We start from the raw sequence: 19,950 nt of genomic DNA, 5'->3' as shown, positions 1-19,950 counted from the left end.
TCTAAACTGTATGAAATACCTGTTTGGTTAAAATGCTCACTACGCCCTCACAGAATTCCTTGAGTGGTGTAGTTTCAAAATTGAGATAATGTCTCTCCAAAAGCAATTCTAGCAAAATCTGACCCCCCCCCCCCCCCCAAAAACATGTGGCACGCCTTCCCTTTGTAGCCCTGGGGTGTGCCCATACAGCAGTTTATGAACACATGTGGGTATTAATATAAACTGCAGAATTGGGGTAATAAATATTGAGGTTTGTTTTGCTGTTAATCCTTGCTGTTCAAGGAAAAACGGATTAACGCCTCTAAAGACCATGCCAATTTTTACATATCTGACATGTATTGTTTTATGTGGTAATAACTCTGGAATACTTTTACCTATCCAACCCTTTTGAGACTATTTTGTCATGACACATTATGCTTTATGATAGTGGTAAATTTGAGTTAATATGTTGTATATTTAAAAAAAATCCAAAATTTATGGAAAAGTTAGCATTTTTCTGCTTTTAAGACAGTCATACTAGTAGTTATTACTTTACATTCCCTATATCTCCACTTTATATTGGCATTGTTCTGTAAATGTAGTTGTATTTTTTAGCACGTTAGGAGGCTTAGAATATTATAAGCAATTTTTAAAATGTTCATGAAAATTTCTAAAACCTACTATTTAAAGGACCAATTCGATTATGAAGTCACTTTATGGGGCTTACATAATAGAAACCACACATAAATGACCCTATTTTAGAAACTATACCCCTGAAATTACTGATTTTTCTAACTTTGTTAACCTGTTTAATTGTTCCACAAGAATTAAAGGAAAATGTAGGTGAAGTTTTAAAATTTAATTATTTTATTTTATTTTTTATTTTCTATTTTAACCCATTTTCCCCATAACACAGCAAGGGTTAACAGCAAATAAATCCTCAATATGCATTACCCTAAATCAGCAATTTACAGAAACACCCCATTTCATAAACTGCTGTATAGGCACACGACAGGGCTCAGAAGGGAAGGAACAACATATGGCTTTTGGAGGGCAAATTTCACTGGAATAATTTTCAAGCATCATGTCACATTGGAAGACACCCTGAGGTACCCCTACAGTGGAAACCCCCACAAAGGGACCTCATTTTGCGAATTACACCAACCAAGGAATTTTTCAAGAGGTATAATGAATAGATATTGCATAGAATTTAGAAACACTTGGCCATGAAAATTTAACATTATTTATTTTATAAGAAAGTGTCACTTTAGGCCTAAATGTTAAATTTTTTACAAGGGGTAACGTAAAAATGCATCCCACAATTTGTTATAATTTTTCTTCTGAATACGGTAACACCCCATATATGACGTTAAAGTACTGTTTGGCACACAGCATAGCTTAAAATAAAAGGAGCCCCTTATGGCTTTTGTAGAACAGATTTTACTGAAATAATTTTCAGGCACCATTTTGCATTTGAAGACACATTTAGGTACCCATATAATGGGGGGAAAAACCAAAAGGGACCCCATTTTGTGTCAAATCTGTTTTATTAGTTTTACACATACAATAATAACAAAAGCAAGTTGTCACGCCAGACGGGATATCAGAAATACAGATAAACCAGCAAACCAGGCTCTAGGCGAGAAGCAGGGGAAGGGTCACCTCCTAGCAAATCCCTGACTTCTCTCCCTGCTCTGCTCAGCCCACATTCAGACCTAGATGGTAGGAATGATGTGTCCCAGTGCCTGGGCTAAAACACCCTAGATTCCCTGAGATGGTGAAAACCTGCTCGCACAGAACCTGGATGGGAGAGATGACACCAACACAACCAAGATGGCAAACAACAAAAACCGAAACCACACTTATCTTTTCTGAGCTGGAACAGACAACCTTCCCGCCTTGCTTCCAAGGCCAGAATGATTTCTATAACCTGCTTAGAGCACTGGGATGGAGTGCTATTTAAACTAATGACCCCACCCAGTGCACCTGATGGGAGGCGGATCCAGCACGGCTCCAAAACAAAATACTAAACACGTGCTGCTATTCTGGCCGACCTCCGCACATAGTCAGAGCAGGGCATAACACAAGTACAGCAGGGAAGTAGAAGGCAGGGAGAATTTGAAAGGATTCCAGTTTCCGATCCCTAAAACTCTGGGGGCGTGGCCTGCTCACTAATGGCGCCGGACGCTTAGAGCTGCAGCTCCGCTTCTAGACCCCTACACTGGCTTCCACAGCGATTATGTGGACGGCATTTGTGGCACACAGAATCCCTCTGCAGCACTGCTATCATGGGCAAACTAAGGAAACGACAAGCGCCAAAGAAACTCACCGAATTCCTCTCCCTGACGGCGCCATGCGCCCCGGCACAAGTAAGTGCGCCGACCCTGCCCTCTCCTGCAACCTCTTCCCCGTACTCATCCTCAGGAGCTTCCTTAGGCCCTGCTGACTCTCCCCAGCTTCTATCCCCTACCAATCCACTCACCGCTGACTCCATGCAAACCATGCTGGAGTCACTACTCTCCTCCATAAAGGAAGATATTTCCTGTGCCCTGAAAGAGTTAAGGCGCAAACTCCAAAGCCTGGGAGACAGCACTGCGCATGTGGAGGGAAAAATGGCCGAGTTTACCACCTCGCATAACACACTAATAGATGCGCATGAGGCACTAGAGGAGGTGACAGCCCTGAGAGCAAAGCTACAAGAGGCGAAACAATGTAAGACTTGGGGTCCATTCACACGTCCGTTGTTTCTTTCCTGATCTGTTCCGTTTTTTGCGGAACAGATCTGGACGCCATTCATTTTCAATGGGTCCTGAAAAAAATCGGCCAGCACAATGTCTGATTTTTTTTTTTTTCAGGACCCATTGAAAATGAATGGGTCCAGATCTGTTTCGCAAAAAACAGAACAGATCAGGAAAGAAACAACGGACGTGTGAATGGACCCTAAAGGGGGGTTTCGGAGACAGTTGGCCCTGAGGGACTAGACCCGCTTCTTAAGGGACTGATCAAAGAAGCACTACCTGTTGTCTCAGAAGCAGATTGCTTTCACCGGGTTCCTAAACCTAAAAATCTGGACCCATCACTACCCGTTTTTTGGAAGATCAAGGATCAGTTCCTTAGGGCTCTGCGGCATAACCCCGCTTCATCACCGTCCTTTGCAGGGATCACAATCTACCTTGATCTATCAGTAGCCACCATGGCTAAGAGGGGGGAGTACTCGCAAATAACGAAAATCCTACGAGACCAGTAGATTCGGTATCGATGGGGTTTCCCAGTAAAGTTAATAGTGCTGCACAAAGGCACCCAACACCTCTGGAGCTCCCCTCAAGAAGCAATGCTCACTCTGCACAAGTGTGGTCTACTACCGGATTTCCAGCAGAAATGGAAAGGAGACTCCGACTCCAATCTTTCATGCACTGTCCCTATTGATTCATTAGGGTTCTGGGAAGGCGGTTTGCATGAGTGATTGTCATCCGCACTTTTACTTCTCCCCCCCCCCCCCCCCCCCCCCCTGCGGTCTGCTATAATACCTCTGCAGACCACCTTGTTAACCGCAATGGACACCGAGGTTCTATGCGGGATTCACCCACTTTCGTTTGCAAATGTTTAAGTTGCACTTTTATTCTCCTGTTCTTTGTTGTCTGTTTAAAGGCGTACTATGCTTGGAATACTTATAGTCTTGGGGCTCTACTATTGTACACCTGTACAGCAAATGTCAGTCTGCATTTAACACTGCATCCTATAATTAGGTACTATGAGGCTAAATATCTTCTCTAACAACGTGACGGGCCTGAACTCTCCCTTCAGACGCTCTCAACTCTGGTCAGATATTGTAAAACCTCGCTGTGATGTGGTTCTAGTACAGGAGTTTTACTTGATGGAGAAGGATCAGCATAGATATGCTCACAGGCTCTTTCCTCATATGTTCTTTTCTCCCTCAGTTAAAAGGCGTAGAGCTGGCACGTTTATTGGGATCAAAGCCTCGGTAGCATTCACTGTTCATCACTGTGTATCAGATTTGCAAGGCAGATTTGTTATATTAGTCTGTTCTATTGATGATGTTTTATATACCATTGCGGAGTAGTTGAGTCCAAGATAGGCAAGTTACGTTATGAAGAGGTCACTTATACGCACCCTCAAGAGATAGCTAACTCGTTTGCCGCATATTATAAGCGTCTATATAACTAGGAGAAGGCGCTACTGTCCCTCAACAGACCTCTGATAATATAAAGGCTTTTTTGGACCCTGAACTTGCCTATAACTAGTGAAGAAGTTCTTCTCGCTATTCGCAATACTCCAATGGGTAGGGGCCCCTGGTCCGGATGGCTTCATTTCTAATTACTATAAGACCTTTCAACAGTAGCTGGTACCTTACCTGACCTCACTATTTAATAGCTTTTTTACCCCTAGGGCCATACCCCCAGAAATTTTAGTCGCTACAGTGGTAACCATCCCAAAACCAGGCAAGACCCCTGATGAACTGTTGAATTTTCGACCTATATCATTATTAAATGCAGATTTAAAGCTTTTTGCTAAAATCTTGGCATCGCGTATTAACACTTTTCTCCCTTGTTTAGTATATCCGGACCAGGTAGGCTTTGTCCCTGGGAGGCAGTGTCGAGATGGAACCAGTTCCAGGAGCCCCATAATGTTTCTCTCCCTTGATGCTGAAAAAGCGTTTGACAGAGTGCATTGGGGGTTCCTGGAGCAGGTTCTAGGTAAATTTGGGTTTCACGGTCCTATATGTGAGGCGATACTAGGATTATACTCTAAACCTTCTGCCAGAGTCTTGGCTTCTGGTTTAGTCTCCGACCTGCACTCTGTCCCCGCTCATTTTTTCTCTGGTTATAGAACCCCTAGCATCTCGTATACGCACCTGTCCTCAAATACGGAGAATTTCAGATGGCAATTCCATGCATGTCATAGGCTTTTATTGCAGATTATGTAATTCTGTCTATAACCGATCTAGAATGCTCGTTAGCTGCAATGTCGACAACCACTCGGGCTATGATGTATATCTGGATGCAGCTTGTAGATTCTTTCCAGTTGTTCTATGTGCCTCTAACTGCTGTCCCTTTACCTGCACTGGAATACCATATTCCTGACCTGTCCCTAGAAATGTGGAGGGCTAGGGGTATCAGACACCTAGATTGCTTGTACTCCAGGAGCACTCTAGTGGAATTTGCCACTCTACACACCAAATACGCGCTCCCAAAATCAATTCTTACAAATACGACATTTTTTAAACTCATTGTCTGCCCGCCAACTGCCCACCCCTAATTCCTTTCAGCTATTTATCAGGGATTCTTGCCCTCTTCGGCCCAAAATCTCCACATTTTATGCTGCCATCCTTCCTGCGGAATTGATGGTTGAGCAACCCTTTGCCCTTCGTTGGGAATTAGAACTGGGGAAAGTATTTTCTGTACGGCAATGGAACGCAGTTTTACATTGGTTCTTCAAGTGTACCAGATGTATTAACCACGTTGAGCAGGCCAGGCGCATTCAGTTACGCTGGTACCTGACGCCCAATAGATTGACCCACTTAGTACCGGGTTACTCCCCCTTCTGCTGGAGAGGTTGCGGGGCAGTGGGCACCCCCTTGCACATGTGGTGGGCATGTCCCTCAATCACCTCTTTTTGGTCTGATGTTGAATCCCTCTTCAGAGAAGTGACTGCTACACAAATAGAGCTCTCTCCTGAGCTGTCAATCCTAGGTAGTATAGGACTTGCGGACTTTCTTCCTAAGGTAAGGGAGATTGTAGCACATGTACTCAGTGCTTCCAGAAATGTTAAAGTCTGTCAGTGGAAGTTGGCACAGTCCCCGGAGGCAGCTTCGGTGGTGCAATCTGTCAATGAACATATGCACTGTGAAATGACTTTTGCGGAAACTGTATGATCCAGAATACGAATACATAATCAATGGGTTATGTGGTTATCCAGTCGTTATGCTACACCTCTACCCGTTTCTTTACTTTGATAGTGTTGCATTGTACTGGAGCTATTATTGTCTCTGACATTCCATATATATATGTGTACTCAGCCTCTGATGTATATGTTCCACCATGTACGCCTATTTTTTGCACTATATTGTGTTAACTTGATGCTGTAATTGCGCTCTTCGTGCTTTTGTCTATTGTGCTATTCTCTTTTGTTAAAACTCAATAAAAATTATTGAACACCGATCCCTAAAACTCTGCAAGGGTACATAGTATAACATGCTTATTAAGAGCAGGGCCGAATTAAGAGCATGATGGGCCTGGTGCTGAAGATTTTAATGGGCCTTTTTTTATAGAAAATGAAAATGTAACTGACGGTCTTCCACTTTACGGCAGGGCCCAGGACCCAGGGGAGAAGTCTGACCTGTCACTCTCCTAATGAGTTCTGTAAAGGTCCGGCCTGGGAGATTACTCCTTGCGGCCCTGTCATCATCTGACATTTGGCAGCCTATCAGAGACACAGGGGAGGGACACACCTCTCCCCTGCCCTGCCACAGCTCAGCCATCTGTATCGCTGTCCTGTGCCGGCACACCGCCCCCTAATTTAAATGAGATGGAATGTGTGAGGACCAAAGCCATAGGAGGGGATATCAAACCCAGACCCAGTTTGAGGACCGGCATCCAGGTCGGGCGAGCTCGAGCTCCTCTTACTCCTGAGTGGACAAGAATGCTAAAATCTCTGCACCCTGTGCGAATGACATCCAAGGAGACAAAGTAAGCTTGTATCTAGAATGTTCATATCTCTCCAGATAACAGTTCCTCCAGTCTTGCTACTTGGGCTATCAACCTTTAAGGTTGAAAATATTCATTCCCGACTCTAGCCCCCTCTAGCCAGTGAGAAATAGAGGGGGCTGTAGTTTGTCTCCAATAGTGTGATCATGGCCTTGGCTAGCAGAACTAATTGCAGCTACAGGAGTTTATTGCTTTTAGTTGTAGAAGTCAGTATATGGTTCAAGAAAATAACGTTGGGGGTCAGTGGTGGGGCAGTAGGGCACAATTTAGAAATTACTTACCGCACCACATTCCAAAAAGGTTTGAGCGCTGGGCAATCCCACCATATATGGAGGTAGGAACCTTTGCCATTGGTGCATCTCCAGCAAGAAGCCGGTATAGTACGGTTAATGCGATGCAAGACTAAGGGGGTCTTATACCACCTACTAATCAGCTTGTAGGCGGACTCTTGCAGTAAAATGCAACTCGAGGGTCCCCTGCAAAATTTACAAATCTGTGTGATTTCTGAGTCTGCAAGTGTCAAAGAATCTTTCTCTCATGCTGTAATGTACAGTAGAGAGTACCCTTCAGAGGGGGCAGAGCGTAGTCCATTACAGATATAGTCCTTGGGACTAGGGAGTGGGAAGCTGCCAACTTCTCAAACCATATAAGATCTCTAATAATGTTCCCTTTCTTAAACATTAGCTTGAAATAAGGGACCCCATTTTGGAATCTAGACCACCCAAGGAATTTTTCATGGGGTGTAGTGAGCACTTAAAATTCTAAAATGGGGTAATTTATGGGTGGTTTCTATTATGTAATCCCCTTAAAGTCACTAACAAACTGCATTGGTCTTTTAAAAACTTGGCTTTGGAAACATTCTAAAAAATAAAATGACGTTTGCAAAATTGTGCCAACTTAAGGCTACTTTCCGGAAAAATGTGTGAAAACGGATTACACTTGAATCCTGATCAGGATTTTGATCCAAATGAAAAAATGCATTGGAAAAAACGGATCCGCCATTATGAAATTTTTTCGGGTTTAGCATGCAAAAAACGTATCCGGTTTGACTGAACACACGGCGCCGGATCCGGCGTTAATGCAAGTCAATGGGAAAAAGGCCTGATCAGGCGTTCAGTCAGTGTTCAGGATTTTTGGCCGGATGTAAAAATATAACATGCTACGGTTTTCTGAAAAGCCTGATCAGTCAAAAAGACTGAACTGAAGACATCCTGATGCATCCTGAACGAATTACTCTCCATTCAGAATGCATTAGAATAAAACTGATCAGTTCTTTTCCGGATTTGAGCCCCTAGGACGGAACTCAGCGCCGGAAAAGAAAAACGCTAGTGTGTAAGTACCCTTAAATAGGCATGTGGTGAATGTTAATAACTGTTTGTGAGGTATCACTATCTGTCTTAAAAGAAGAGAAATTCAGATTTCAAAAATGTAAATGTTTTCAAAATTATCAGTAAATTTTTATTTTTTGTATTATTTTTTTTATAAATAAAGGTTCGACATATCACACCAAATTTACCAAGTATAAGGTACAGTATAATGTGTCATGAAAAAACAATCTCAGACTTGGTGGGATAAGTAACAGCATTCCTAGTTATTATCTCATAAGGTAACAAGTCAGATTTCAAAATTACGCTTGGTCCTTACGCTGAAAACCTGCCATGTCCAGAATGTTTGTTTAACAATGTTTTGTTTTAATTGATTTTTTTTTTCCTTTTTTTCCCCTCAGGCTTCTAACATAGATGAGGTACTTGCTTACCACACAAGTTTCCTTGACAACTGTTTGAAGGATTGCATGCTTACCAATCCAGAGCTTCTGAAGATCTTCTCAAAGCTTATGTCAGTTTGTGTTCTCTTCACAAACTGTATGCAGGTAAGTATTGCATGCCTGCTTAGTTTTTTTGTTAATGTATTTTTTTGTTTGTATTGAAAAATGAAAATTTAGTTTATGATGAAATATCTATGTTCTGTCAACAAAAATAAGTAAAGCAGACCTTGCAGATCCCTACTTATTGAGCATGTTTACTTTACTTTCACTAAAGGAAATTTAATTTCTATTCTGCTTGTGCTTATATGTGGCAGTCTGAACATGCAGCGTTGCAATGTGAAGCTTGTAGGAAAGACAGAGCAGCAGCCTGAAAGTTTGATGGGATAAGAAGTGAATTTTAGCTTACCTTTATATAATGTCGTTAACCTGAAATTACTAATGCCCTAATGTAGTAGATTTGAAGAAAAGCCAACACTGATGTACAAGTACACCTATAGGCATTTACTTGCAGTTTTAGGACATCTGCCTGAATAAGTAATTAAATCCGCAAAAGATTACAGTATATAAGGCCAAAAAAAAGACATTTATCCATCCAGTTAGGCCTGTTATCCTGCAAGTTGATCCAGAGGAAGTAAAAAAAATAATATTATGAGGCACAAGTGAATTTTCCCCACTTAAAGGGGTTATCCCACTTAGCGTTTTTATACTTACCTGCTGCCACCGCGCGTTCACTTCCTGGATTCTGGCTGGGGGCGGGCTTAATCTTGATTGAAGTCTTCTCCCGGCCCTGCCGCGCGCTGGACTGAATGCGCACGCCGCTGCGCATGCGCAATGGTGACTTATTCTTACAGAGCCGGCGTGCGCGTTCGCAGCTCTGTACTATTCTGGCCGGGAAGAAGTCACTGTCGCGCATGCGCGGCAGCGTGCGCGTTCAGAACAGCGAGCGGACCGGCCGGGAGAAAAGGAGTCGTCTTCTGGGCAAGCGCGACCTTCTGGCTTTTCAAGAAGAACAGTGGTCGTAACCAGGGGAGACCGAGTCACAACAATCAGGTAAGTGGGTATGAATTTTATCCTAATCGGTGGGGATTTGTTAATAAAGTATATTTACAAAAATGATCACTGTCAAATCATTAACAGATTTAACAGTGATCATTATGATGGGATAACCCCTTTAAGGTTGAAAATATTAATTCCCGACTCTAATCAGGCAATCAGAATAACTCCCTAGATCAACGACCCCTCTCTAATACCTATAGCCTGTAATATTATTACACTCCAGAAACTTATCCAAGCCCCTCTTGAATTCTTTTATTGTACTTACCGTCACCACCTCATCAGGCAGAGAGTTCCATAGTCTCACTGCTTTTACCATAAAGAATTCTTTTCTATGTCTGTATACAAACCTTCTTTCCTTCAGACGCAGAGGATGCCCCTTCATCAATCACAATCCTGGGGATAAATAGATGATGGGAGAGAGATCTGAACTGTCCCCTGATACATTTATACATAGTGATTAGATCTCCCCTCAGTCGTCTTTTTTCTAAAATGAATAACCCTAATATTGATAATCTTTCAGGGTATTGTAGTTGCCCATTCCAGTTATTACTTTAGTTGCCCTCCTCTGGACCCTCTCCAGCTCTGCTATGTCTGCCTTGTTCACAGGAGCCCAGAACTGTACACAGTACTCCATGTGTGGTCTGACTAGTGATTTGTAAAGTGGTAGGACTATGTTCTTATCACAGGCATCTATGCCCCTTTTGGTGCAACCCATTATCTTATTGGCCTTGGCGGCAGCTGCCTGACACTGGTTTTTACTGCTTAGTTTTCGGTTCACTAAAATTCCTAGTTCCTTTTCCATGTCAGTGTTACCCAGTGTTTTACCATTTAGTATGTACGGGTGATTTTAACACCTTACATTTGTCAGTGTTAAACCTCATCTGCCACTTATCTGCCCAAGCCTCTAATCTATCCATATCCATCTGTAGCTGTATATTGTCCTCTTCAGTGTTAATTACTTTACATAGTTTAGTGTCATCGGCACAAATTTATATTTCACTGTGCAAGCCTTCTACAAGATCATTAATAAATATATTGAAGAGAATAGGGCTCAATACTGACCCCTGAGGTACTCCACTAGTGACAGTGACCCAATCTGAGTGTGTACCATTAATAACCACCCTCTGTTTTCTATCACTGAGCCAGTTACTTACCAAATACATTTCTTCCAGTCCAAGCATTCTCATTTTATATACTAACCTTTAAAGTGGTACAGAGTCAAATGCTTTGGAGAAGTCCAGATATACGACATCCATTGTTTCACCACTGTCAAGTCTAGAACTTACCTCCTCATAGAAACTGATTAAATTAGTTTGGCATGACCGATGGTGTTATTTGCTTATTTTCATTGAGATCCTCCAAGATAGCATCTCTTAGAAAACCTTCAAACAGATTACCCACAACAGATGTTAAACTTACCAGCCTTTAGTTTCCGGGGGCTGTTTTTGCACCCTTTTTGAATATTGGCACCACATTTTCTATGCGCCAATCCTGTGGAACATTTCCTGTCAATATAGAGTCTGTAAATATCTTGGTATGACATTACTTAATTCTCTTACGATATGGGGGGTGTATGCCATCTGGTCCTGGCAATTTGTCAATTTTAATCTTTTTAAGTCACTTTCGTACTTCTTCCTGGGTCAGACTGGGCACTTTTAATGGGGAATTTACTTTTACATTCTGCATTTCATCTGCCAGTTTATTTTCCTCAGTGAATACAGTGGAGAGAAAAAATATTTAATAGCTTTACTTTCTCCTCGTCGCTCTCTGCAACTTCCCCCTCATTTCTCTGTAGAGGGCAGACACCTTCAGATTTATACATTTTACCATTTATATAATTGAAGAACATTTTAGGGTTAGTTTTGCTCTCTTTAGCAATTAACCCCTTAGTGACCAAGCACATTTTAAAAAAATTGCATTCCAAGAGCTAGAACTTTTTTGTTTTTTCATAAATGTACTTGTATGAGGTCTTATTTTTTGCAGGACAAGTTATAGTTTTTAATGCACAATTTTAAGTACATGTAATGATTGATTAAAGCCTGCCATTTAGCTAAAACCCCCTTTTTTTACGTCAGTAAAAACACGTATGGGTAGTCACTAAGGGGTTAATATCTTAGTCTCTAGTTTGGCAGCTTTTTTTTTTTTAGATATTCTATTTTTTTCAGTGCTTCCTCACTACCCTCCTGTTTTAGTGATTTAAATGCTTTCTTTTTGTCATGTATTGCTTTCTTTACAGTTATATTTATCCTCATTGGTTTCTTCTTGCTCCTTAACCCTTTAGGCTACTTTCACACTGGCGTTTCTGCTGTAGAATTTTTTTATTTAATTTTTTATTGTGCAGCGAGAAGCCCACAACTGAACATCAACAAATATATCAATTTGCTTTTTCTTGTTCTAGAGTAGACATTGCTCTAAAGAAGACAACAATATATGGTATTGTATTGAAATTGTATGCACCACTTTAGTGTGTTTAATTGTTAAATTTCCCTTATTGTCAGAGGTTTACCCAGAGCATGCAGGTGCAGACAAAGATGGAGCGCCTGACATTGGAGCATGGCACAATGATGGGCCCCCCCATGCAAAGTGAGAAAACAGAAGAGGCTAAGAAAAAGAAGCTTACCTCTAAGGTAAATAGTACATTTATGGATCCCCTAGAAATGACTAAATACATTTATTTTAGTTTTGTTTTGTGTTTTTAGTTTCTTGCAGAACATGTTGATGCATTTCAGTCTTCAACTGGTTTGGAGTCTACCATCAATAATTTTGATAGCAATTTTTCTACACATCTCATGGACCTTCTTGATAAGTTGAGTATGTACAGCAACAATGACTGTGAACACAGCATGATTAATATCATATATAGGTAAGATATATTGTCAATATCTTTTAAAACTGTCCAATAGTTTACTCATATGGTCGGTATTAGGCTGTGGGAAAATGATTTTTACCCCTCCAACATTAAAGGCATTGTCTCGTTTCAATAAGAAACAAGATGACACTGAGGAACAGAATATGCAGTAAAGAAGTGAGCTCGGCCTCCTGGCCAGGCTCTATTTACCCACCTAAATTGGTGACATTACTTGAAAACATGTAACATTACTCCTTCAGATAAGTAAACAGATATCAGCTGGGAGAACCAGAGTGGCAGTGCTGGATCCACTCCGTAACTACATCTCATTTCTTTTTTGTGACCTATTTCCCAGTTTAACATGATTGTTATAACTGGAAAACCCCTTTCCAAAAAAATAAGACACCCTATCCATGCTATTGCATCCATCTATGATCAGCTGATGTTGCCAGGAGCTTCCTCAGGCATTCACACACTTTCTGCCACAGAAATGTATTAAACAGTGCCCATGCAAATGAATGGGCAACCATGCACTGTTAAAGGAACACTAAACACACAATCAAAAAAAGAACAATTAACAAAATGTAACATAATCTTTTTTTGTTCTTGTTTTCTCTGATGTTACAATTAACGACTACAAAAATAAAATGGACAAGCGGTGTGATCTTCTTTTAGGTTGCAGTCATGTTATATATATATATCAGGACCTACCTTCATTATTAATGTTACATTATTTTACTCTACACAGTAAGTGTGCCAATTTTGTGGTAAGGAATTTTCTAGTTACTAATAGTACATGATAGAGTTGCTAAAAGTCCACACATAGTACATAAAGCTGAATACCTAATCTGCCAATGTCACGGACGGTGTACAGGAAACAAGACAAAGCAACATGCATATATGACTGAGTAGATCCAAAGCTAAGGAACCAAAAGGGAGACCCCTGCACAAGACCTAGCACTTTCCCTGGCTGCTCAGCCTATGCAAAGATCCGAAAGGTGGAAGGTTGCATATCCACGTACCTCGACTATATAACCCCTGAACACCCTACAATAGTGAGGGGACACGACCACCGGCTCCCTACACCAGACACTGAGGGAGTCAAGGTCACCTGGGATCCAGCAAACAGAAAATAACAGATAAATGTTCAGCACTTAACTTTGTAGCAGACTGGAAAACAAGATCAGCATGCACACACACTCCAGGAAGTAGTATAAGCCGCCCAGTAATGCATTATGGGGCGGAATTTAAAGGGATGCAATCAGTCCAACTCCATGACAGCTGAGAGAGGCTAACGAGATGAGGAACTGAACAGCACAACAAAGAGAACTCAAGGAGGAGGTTCTGAAAGGCCTCTGTCAGAGCTTCTCAGCTGTCTGGTTGTGACAGTACCCCTCCCTCTACGATGGAGGGGTACCTATGGAAAGCCCTGATGAGACGAGAGGCCTTAATGTCCGTCACTGGGACCCACATCCTCTCCTCAGGACCATAACCCTCCCAATGAACAAGGTACTGAAGAGAACCGCGGACAAGACGCGAATCCACAATCCTAGAGACCTGAAATTCAAGATTCCCATCAACCATAATCAGAGGAGGAGGCAAAGGCGAGGGTACAATGGGTTGAACATAAGGTTTCAATAAGGACTTATGAAAAACATTATGGATCTTCCAAGTCTGAGGAAGATCAAGACGGTAGGCAACAGGATTGATGACAGACAAGATTTTGTAAGGCCCAATAAACCTAGGACCCAACTTCCAGGAGGGAACCTTCAATTTGATATTCTTGGTAGACAACCACACCAGATCACCAACATTCAGGTCCGGACCAAGCACACTTCTCTTATCAGCCACACGCTGATATCTCTCACTCATGCTCTTTAGATTATCCTGAATCTTTTGCCAAATAGATGACAAAGACGAGGAGAATCTGTCCTCATCAGGTAAGTCAGAAGACCCCTCTCCCGAGAAAGTCCCAAACTGCGGATGAACCCATATGCACCAAAAAATGGTGACTTATCAGAGGACTCCTGACGACGGTTATTTAAAGAAAACTCAGCAAGGGACAAAAAAAGAACTCCAATCCTCTTGATTCTCCGCCACAAAACAGCGCAGATATGTCTTGAGATTCTGATTGACGCGCTCTGTCTGGCCATTCGACTGCGGGTGGAAAGCAGAAGAGAATGACAACCGAACCCCCAAGCGAGAACAGAAAGCCTTCCAGAATCTGGAAACAAACTGCGTGCCCCTATCAGAGACTATGAAGGAATACCGTGCAATTTGACAATGTGATCAATAAATGCCTGCGCCAGCGTCTTAGCATTGGGCAAACCAGGAAAAGCGATGAAATGCACCATTTTGCTAAAACGGTCCACCACCACCAGAATCACAGTCTTCCCCGAGGAACGAGGCAGGTCCGTTATAAAGTCCATGGACAGATGTGTCCAAGGACGGGAAGGAATGAGTAAGGGAAGGAGAGGACCTGATGGCCGTGAATGAGGGACTTTGGCACGAGCGCAAGTCTCGCAGGCTGCCACAAAACCCTCAACCGACTTACGAAGCGCAGGCCACCAGAATCTCAGAGTGATGAGATCCAGTGTGGCTCTTGCCCCCGGGTGCCCAGCAAGGACCGTATTGTGGTGTTCCTTAAAAATCTTGTGTCTTAAAGCGAGAGGCAAAAACAACCTCCCAGGAGGACAAAGATCAGGAGCCTCTGACTGGGCTGCCTGCACCTCTGCCTCCAATTCAGAAAAGAGAGCAGAGACCACCACACCTTCAGCCAAAATGGGACCCGGGTCTTCAAAATTCCCGCCTCCCGGAAAACAACGTGACAGGGCATCTGCCTTCACATTCTTAACTCCAGGGCGGAAAGTGACCACAAAATTAAACCTAGAAAAGAACAAAGACCATCTGGCTTGTCTCGGGTTCAGATGCTTGGCTGACTCCAAGTAGGCCAGATTTTTATGGTCAGTAAATACGGTAATAGGGTGTCTGGCTCCCTCTAGCCAATGGTGCCATTCCTCAAAAGCCAACTTTATGGCCAAAAATTCCCTATCTCCCACATCGTAATTTCTCTCTGCGGAGGATTCGAGAAAAAGGCACACGGTCGCCATTTGGCAGGAGAGGAACCCTGAGACAAGACCGCCCTCACACCCACCTCAGAAGCATCAACCTCAACTATGAAGGGTAAAGAAATATCAGGTTGCACCAAGATGGGAGCGGAAGCAAAACTCTCCTTGATATTAGAAAAAGCCTTACGCGCCTCTACTGACCAAGAAGAAAAATCTACCCCCTTTCTGGTCATATCAGTGAGTGGTTTAACAATAGAGGAATAATTCAAAATAAACTTCCTGTAATAATTGGCAAAGCCCAAAAACCGCATCAGCGCCTTCTGATTCTCAGGAAGCTCCCACTCAAGCACAGCGCGGACCTTCTCGGGGTCCATGCGAAAACCAGAAGCGGAAAGAAGGAACCCCAGAAATTTAATTTCTGGAACCGCAAACACACATTTTTCCAGTTTCGCATATAATTTATTCTCCCGCAGGATGAGCAAGACTTGACGTAAATGTTCCTTATGAGTTTTGAAATCAGGAGAAAAAATCAAAATGTCATCCAAATACACTAATACAAATTTTCCCATCAAATGATAAAAAAATGCTGTTCACGAAATGCTGAAAAACGGCTGTGGCATTCATCAAACCAAAAGGCATAACCAAATTCTCAAAATGGCCCTCAGGGGTATTGAAGGCCGTCTTCCATTCGTCCCCTTCTCTGACCCTGACCAGGTTGTATGCCCCTCTTAGATCTAATTTGGAAAATACTTTAGCCCTTAGCCCCAACAATCTGGTTAAACAGGTCCGGGATCAGAGGAAGCGGATAAGGGTCACGAATAGTGATACTGTTCAGCTCCCTGAAATCCAGACAAGATCTTAAAGAACCATCTTTTTTCTTAACAAAGAAAAAAACAGCGGCAACAGGTGACTTCGAGGGTCGTATGTGTCCTTTTCTCAGACTCTCAGAGATATAAGCACACATAGCGATCCTCTCAGGTTGGGAAAGATTGTATAAATGAGATTTAGGCAGTTTGGCGCCTGGGATGAGATTAATAGGGCAATCGTACTCCCTGTGCGGGGGCAAATCCTGAACTCCACTCTCGGAGAAGACATCCGAAAATTCAGAGAGAAAAGATGGTACAGTCTTAGTAGCAACCTCAGAAACAGATGTCGTGAGGCAAAAGTCACTCCAACCATTTATTTGCCTCGCTTGCCAATCAATGGTGGGGTTATGTTTAGTGAGCCAGGGTAGCCCCAACACTAGAGGGGTAGGCAAACCGCTAAGGACAAAACATGACACATCCTCAACATGAGCATCACTTACAATTAATCGGATATTGTGAACTATGCCCTTTAATGATTTCTGAGAAAGTGGAGCGGAATCAATAGCGAAAACAGAATATCCTTTCCCAAAGTGCGCACCTGGAAACCATGAGTTATCGCAAATTGATTATCAATGAGATTGACCGCTGCTCCACTATCCACAAAAATCTCACAAAAAATATTCTTGCTCTCTAGCGCCACCCTAGCCGGCAGGACAAAACGGGAACTACAAGCAAACGGAAAACCTTCAATTTCCACCTCAACCCTGCCAATAGTAACAGACGGAACATTTTTAAAAGATTTTTTCCTGTTTGTTTCTTTATTACTCCCAGAAAACTGCCTGAATCTCCTAGAGGGACAAATATTTGCCAAATGATTTATACCTCCACAACAAAAACAAACCCTCCCATGCGAGCTGAATCTTCTATTGTCAGAAGCAATCAACCCCTGCTGCATGGGCTCCTGCTCAGAAGGGGCTGACAGCGACTGAGACCCCTGCGCACAGAATGGGACCGCTGCACTGTCCTGGGACTGAGTATGACAGGAAGGGGACATCTCTCCTCTCTCTCTAAGACGCCTGTCAATACGAACGGCCTGAGACATAGCAGAGTCCAAAGAAATAGGCCTCTCATGAAAGGCAAATGCATCTTTCAATCCCTCTGAAAGACCATGGCAAAATTGACTTCGGAGTGCAGCATCATTCCAACCCGTATCAACTGCCCATCTCCGAAATTCTGAGCAGTATATTTCTGCGGATTGTTTACCCTGGCATAATAGACGTAGTCTAGACTCAGCCAGAGCAATACGATCCGGATCATCATATATCTGACCCAGGGCTAAAAAGAATTCATCCACTGAACGGAGAGGCCGTGCCCCCTCTGGCAGCGAAAAGGCCCAGGACTGAGTGTTACCCCTGAGCAGCGATATAATGATCCCCACCCTCCGTTCCTCATCACCAGAGGAATGGAGAAGAAGGCGAAAATGGAGTTTGCAAGCCTCTCTAAAACGCACAAAATTCTCACTACCCCCGGAGAACGTATCCGGGAGCGAGATCTTAGGCTCAGAACAAACTCCATGAACGCAAGCTGAACCGGTCACTTGAAGCTGAGAAAAAGTCTTACGGAGATCAGCTACCTACAATGAAAGACCCTGGAAGCGTTCAGCCAAAAGTGAAACCGGATCCATGCTTGAGGCGGTTTTAGTCGGCTTATAATGTCACGGACGGTGTACAGGAAACAAGACAAAGCAACATGCATATATGACTGAGTGGATCCAAAGCTAAGGAACCAAAAGGGAGACCCCTGCACAAGACCTAGCACTTTCCCTGGCTGCTCAGCTTATGCAAAGATCCGAAAGGTGGAAGGTTGCATATCCACGTACCTCGACTATATAACCCCTGAACACCCTACAATAGTGAGGGGACACGACCACCGGCTCCCTACACCAGACACTGAGGGAGTCAAGGTCACCTGGGATCCAGCAAACAGAAAATAACAGATAAATGTTCAGCACTTAACTTTGTAGCAGACTGGAAAACAAGATCAGCATGCACACACACTCCAGGAAGTAGTATAAGCCGCCCAGTAATGCATTATAGGGCGGAATTTAAAGGGATGCAATCAGTCCAACTCCATGAGAGCTGAGAGAGGCTAACGAGATGAGGAACTGAACAGCACAACAAAGAGAACTCAAGGAGGAGGTTCTGAAAGGCCTCTGTCAGAGCTTTTCAGCTGTCTGGTTGTGACAGCCTACTTCTATAGTGATAATTCCACCCTTCGCTAATTGGGCAGATTTGCCATTTAGCAGCTTTGGAAAGCTGGTTAGAATGTAGAGGTCTGCAGGAAACCAAACTGCATATTGCATTTTTCGCCCTATAAGACGCACCGGCCTATAAGATGCACCTAGGTTTTTGAGGAGGAAAATAAGAAAAAAACATTTTTTAACCAAAAGGTGTGCTTTTGGTGGGTTTTGAATTAATGGTGGTCTGTGGATGACGCACTGTCATGTGGGGGATCTGTGGATGTCACTGTTATGGGGGACCTATGGATGTCACTGTTATGGGGCATCTGTGAATGGTACTGCTATGGGGTGGGGGGTTTGTGGATGTCATTGTGATGGGGTGGGAGATCTGTGGATGGCACTGCTATATGTCATCCACAGATCCCCCTCATAACAGTGTCCCCCAATACACCGGGTCCCACCGCTCACTGCAGTATTTATAAACATTAATCCTTATCCTGTTAATAAGTTTAACTAAAGCTGCACTCTTCCCTGTTCCCCTGTATCAGTACAGCATTTACGAACAAGCTTGGGAGGAGCAGGCGCTTAACGTCAGTGATTGACGTTACTGCTGCCATCCGCTCTGCCTGGTATAGAAGCTTATTCGTAAGTGCTGTACTGATACAGGGGAACAGGGGAGAATGCAGCTTTAGTTAAACTTATTAACAGGATAAGGATTAATGTTTATAAATACTGCGGTGAGAGGCAGGGCCCAGTGTAAGAGTACAGCGACTGCATCGGGACCCACCCCTAGTTCCGAACTCCAGCCCCTCCTCCCTCCCGGCTCATACATCGCAGTCTGCGATGCTGCAGCATCGCAGACTGCAATGTAAAGGGGAAGCATTCGCCCCATAAGACACAGGGCCATTTTCCCCCCACATTTGGAGGGTGGAAAAGTGCGTCTTATGGGGTGAAAAATACAGTAGGTTTTAGAGGAGGACAAAAATAAAAAAAAATATTATTCATTAGACTTCAGATCAGACCAGCAATCAGACCTCAGCTCACAGCCCCAATTAGACCCCCAATGTTAATAAGACCCTCAATCAGACCTCACCTCAGTCCCCAATGTGAATGACCCCCAATCAGACCTCAGATAAGAGCCCCAATATAAATAAGACCACTCCATTCAGACCTCAGATGAGACCCCAAAACCTCCTTTGATCAGCCCATCAGCCTCATTTGATCAGCCCCCATGCCTCAGATCATAGAGCGCTCTCACGTTATGTTCAGCCACAGCACAAATGACAGAAGAGGGCCAGAAAGTGGTGAAAGTGCTGCATACACCACTTCCTGGTCCTCCGACACCAATGAGCGCTTCCATAATGGAATTGCTCATTAGTATTCACCCCATAAGACTCTGACATTTTTCCTCTACTTTGGGGGAAAAAAAGAGGCTTCTTATGGGGCGAAAAATACGGAATATAG

General features: G+C 43.2%; 1 protein-coding gene across 2 annotated transcripts in view; it reads left to right on the top strand.

Annotated features, from left to right (window-relative positions):
• Positions 1–19,950, top strand: part of TUBGCP2 (tubulin gamma complex associated protein 2) — a 453,055-nt gene that overhangs the window by 387,798 nt on the left and 45,307 nt on the right. For both annotated transcript variants that reach the window (XM_044296484.1, XM_044296483.1), the window contains exons 15-17: positions 8,431–8,574; positions 12,024–12,152; positions 12,225–12,388. In XM_044296484.1, the coding sequence (XP_044152419.1) occupies positions 8,431–8,574; positions 12,024–12,152; positions 12,225–12,388 (437 nt within the window). The remainder of the gene's footprint in view (positions 1–8,430; positions 8,575–12,023; positions 12,153–12,224; positions 12,389–19,950) is intronic.

The sequence above is a fragment of the Bufo gargarizans genome, chromosome 6, assembly GCF_014858855.1.
Source record: "Bufo gargarizans isolate SCDJY-AF-19 chromosome 6, ASM1485885v1, whole genome shotgun sequence".
NCBI classification, from domain to species: Eukaryota; Metazoa; Chordata; class Amphibia; order Anura; family Bufonidae; genus Bufo; species Bufo gargarizans.
This window is presented reverse-complemented; position numbering and strand designations above follow the sequence as displayed.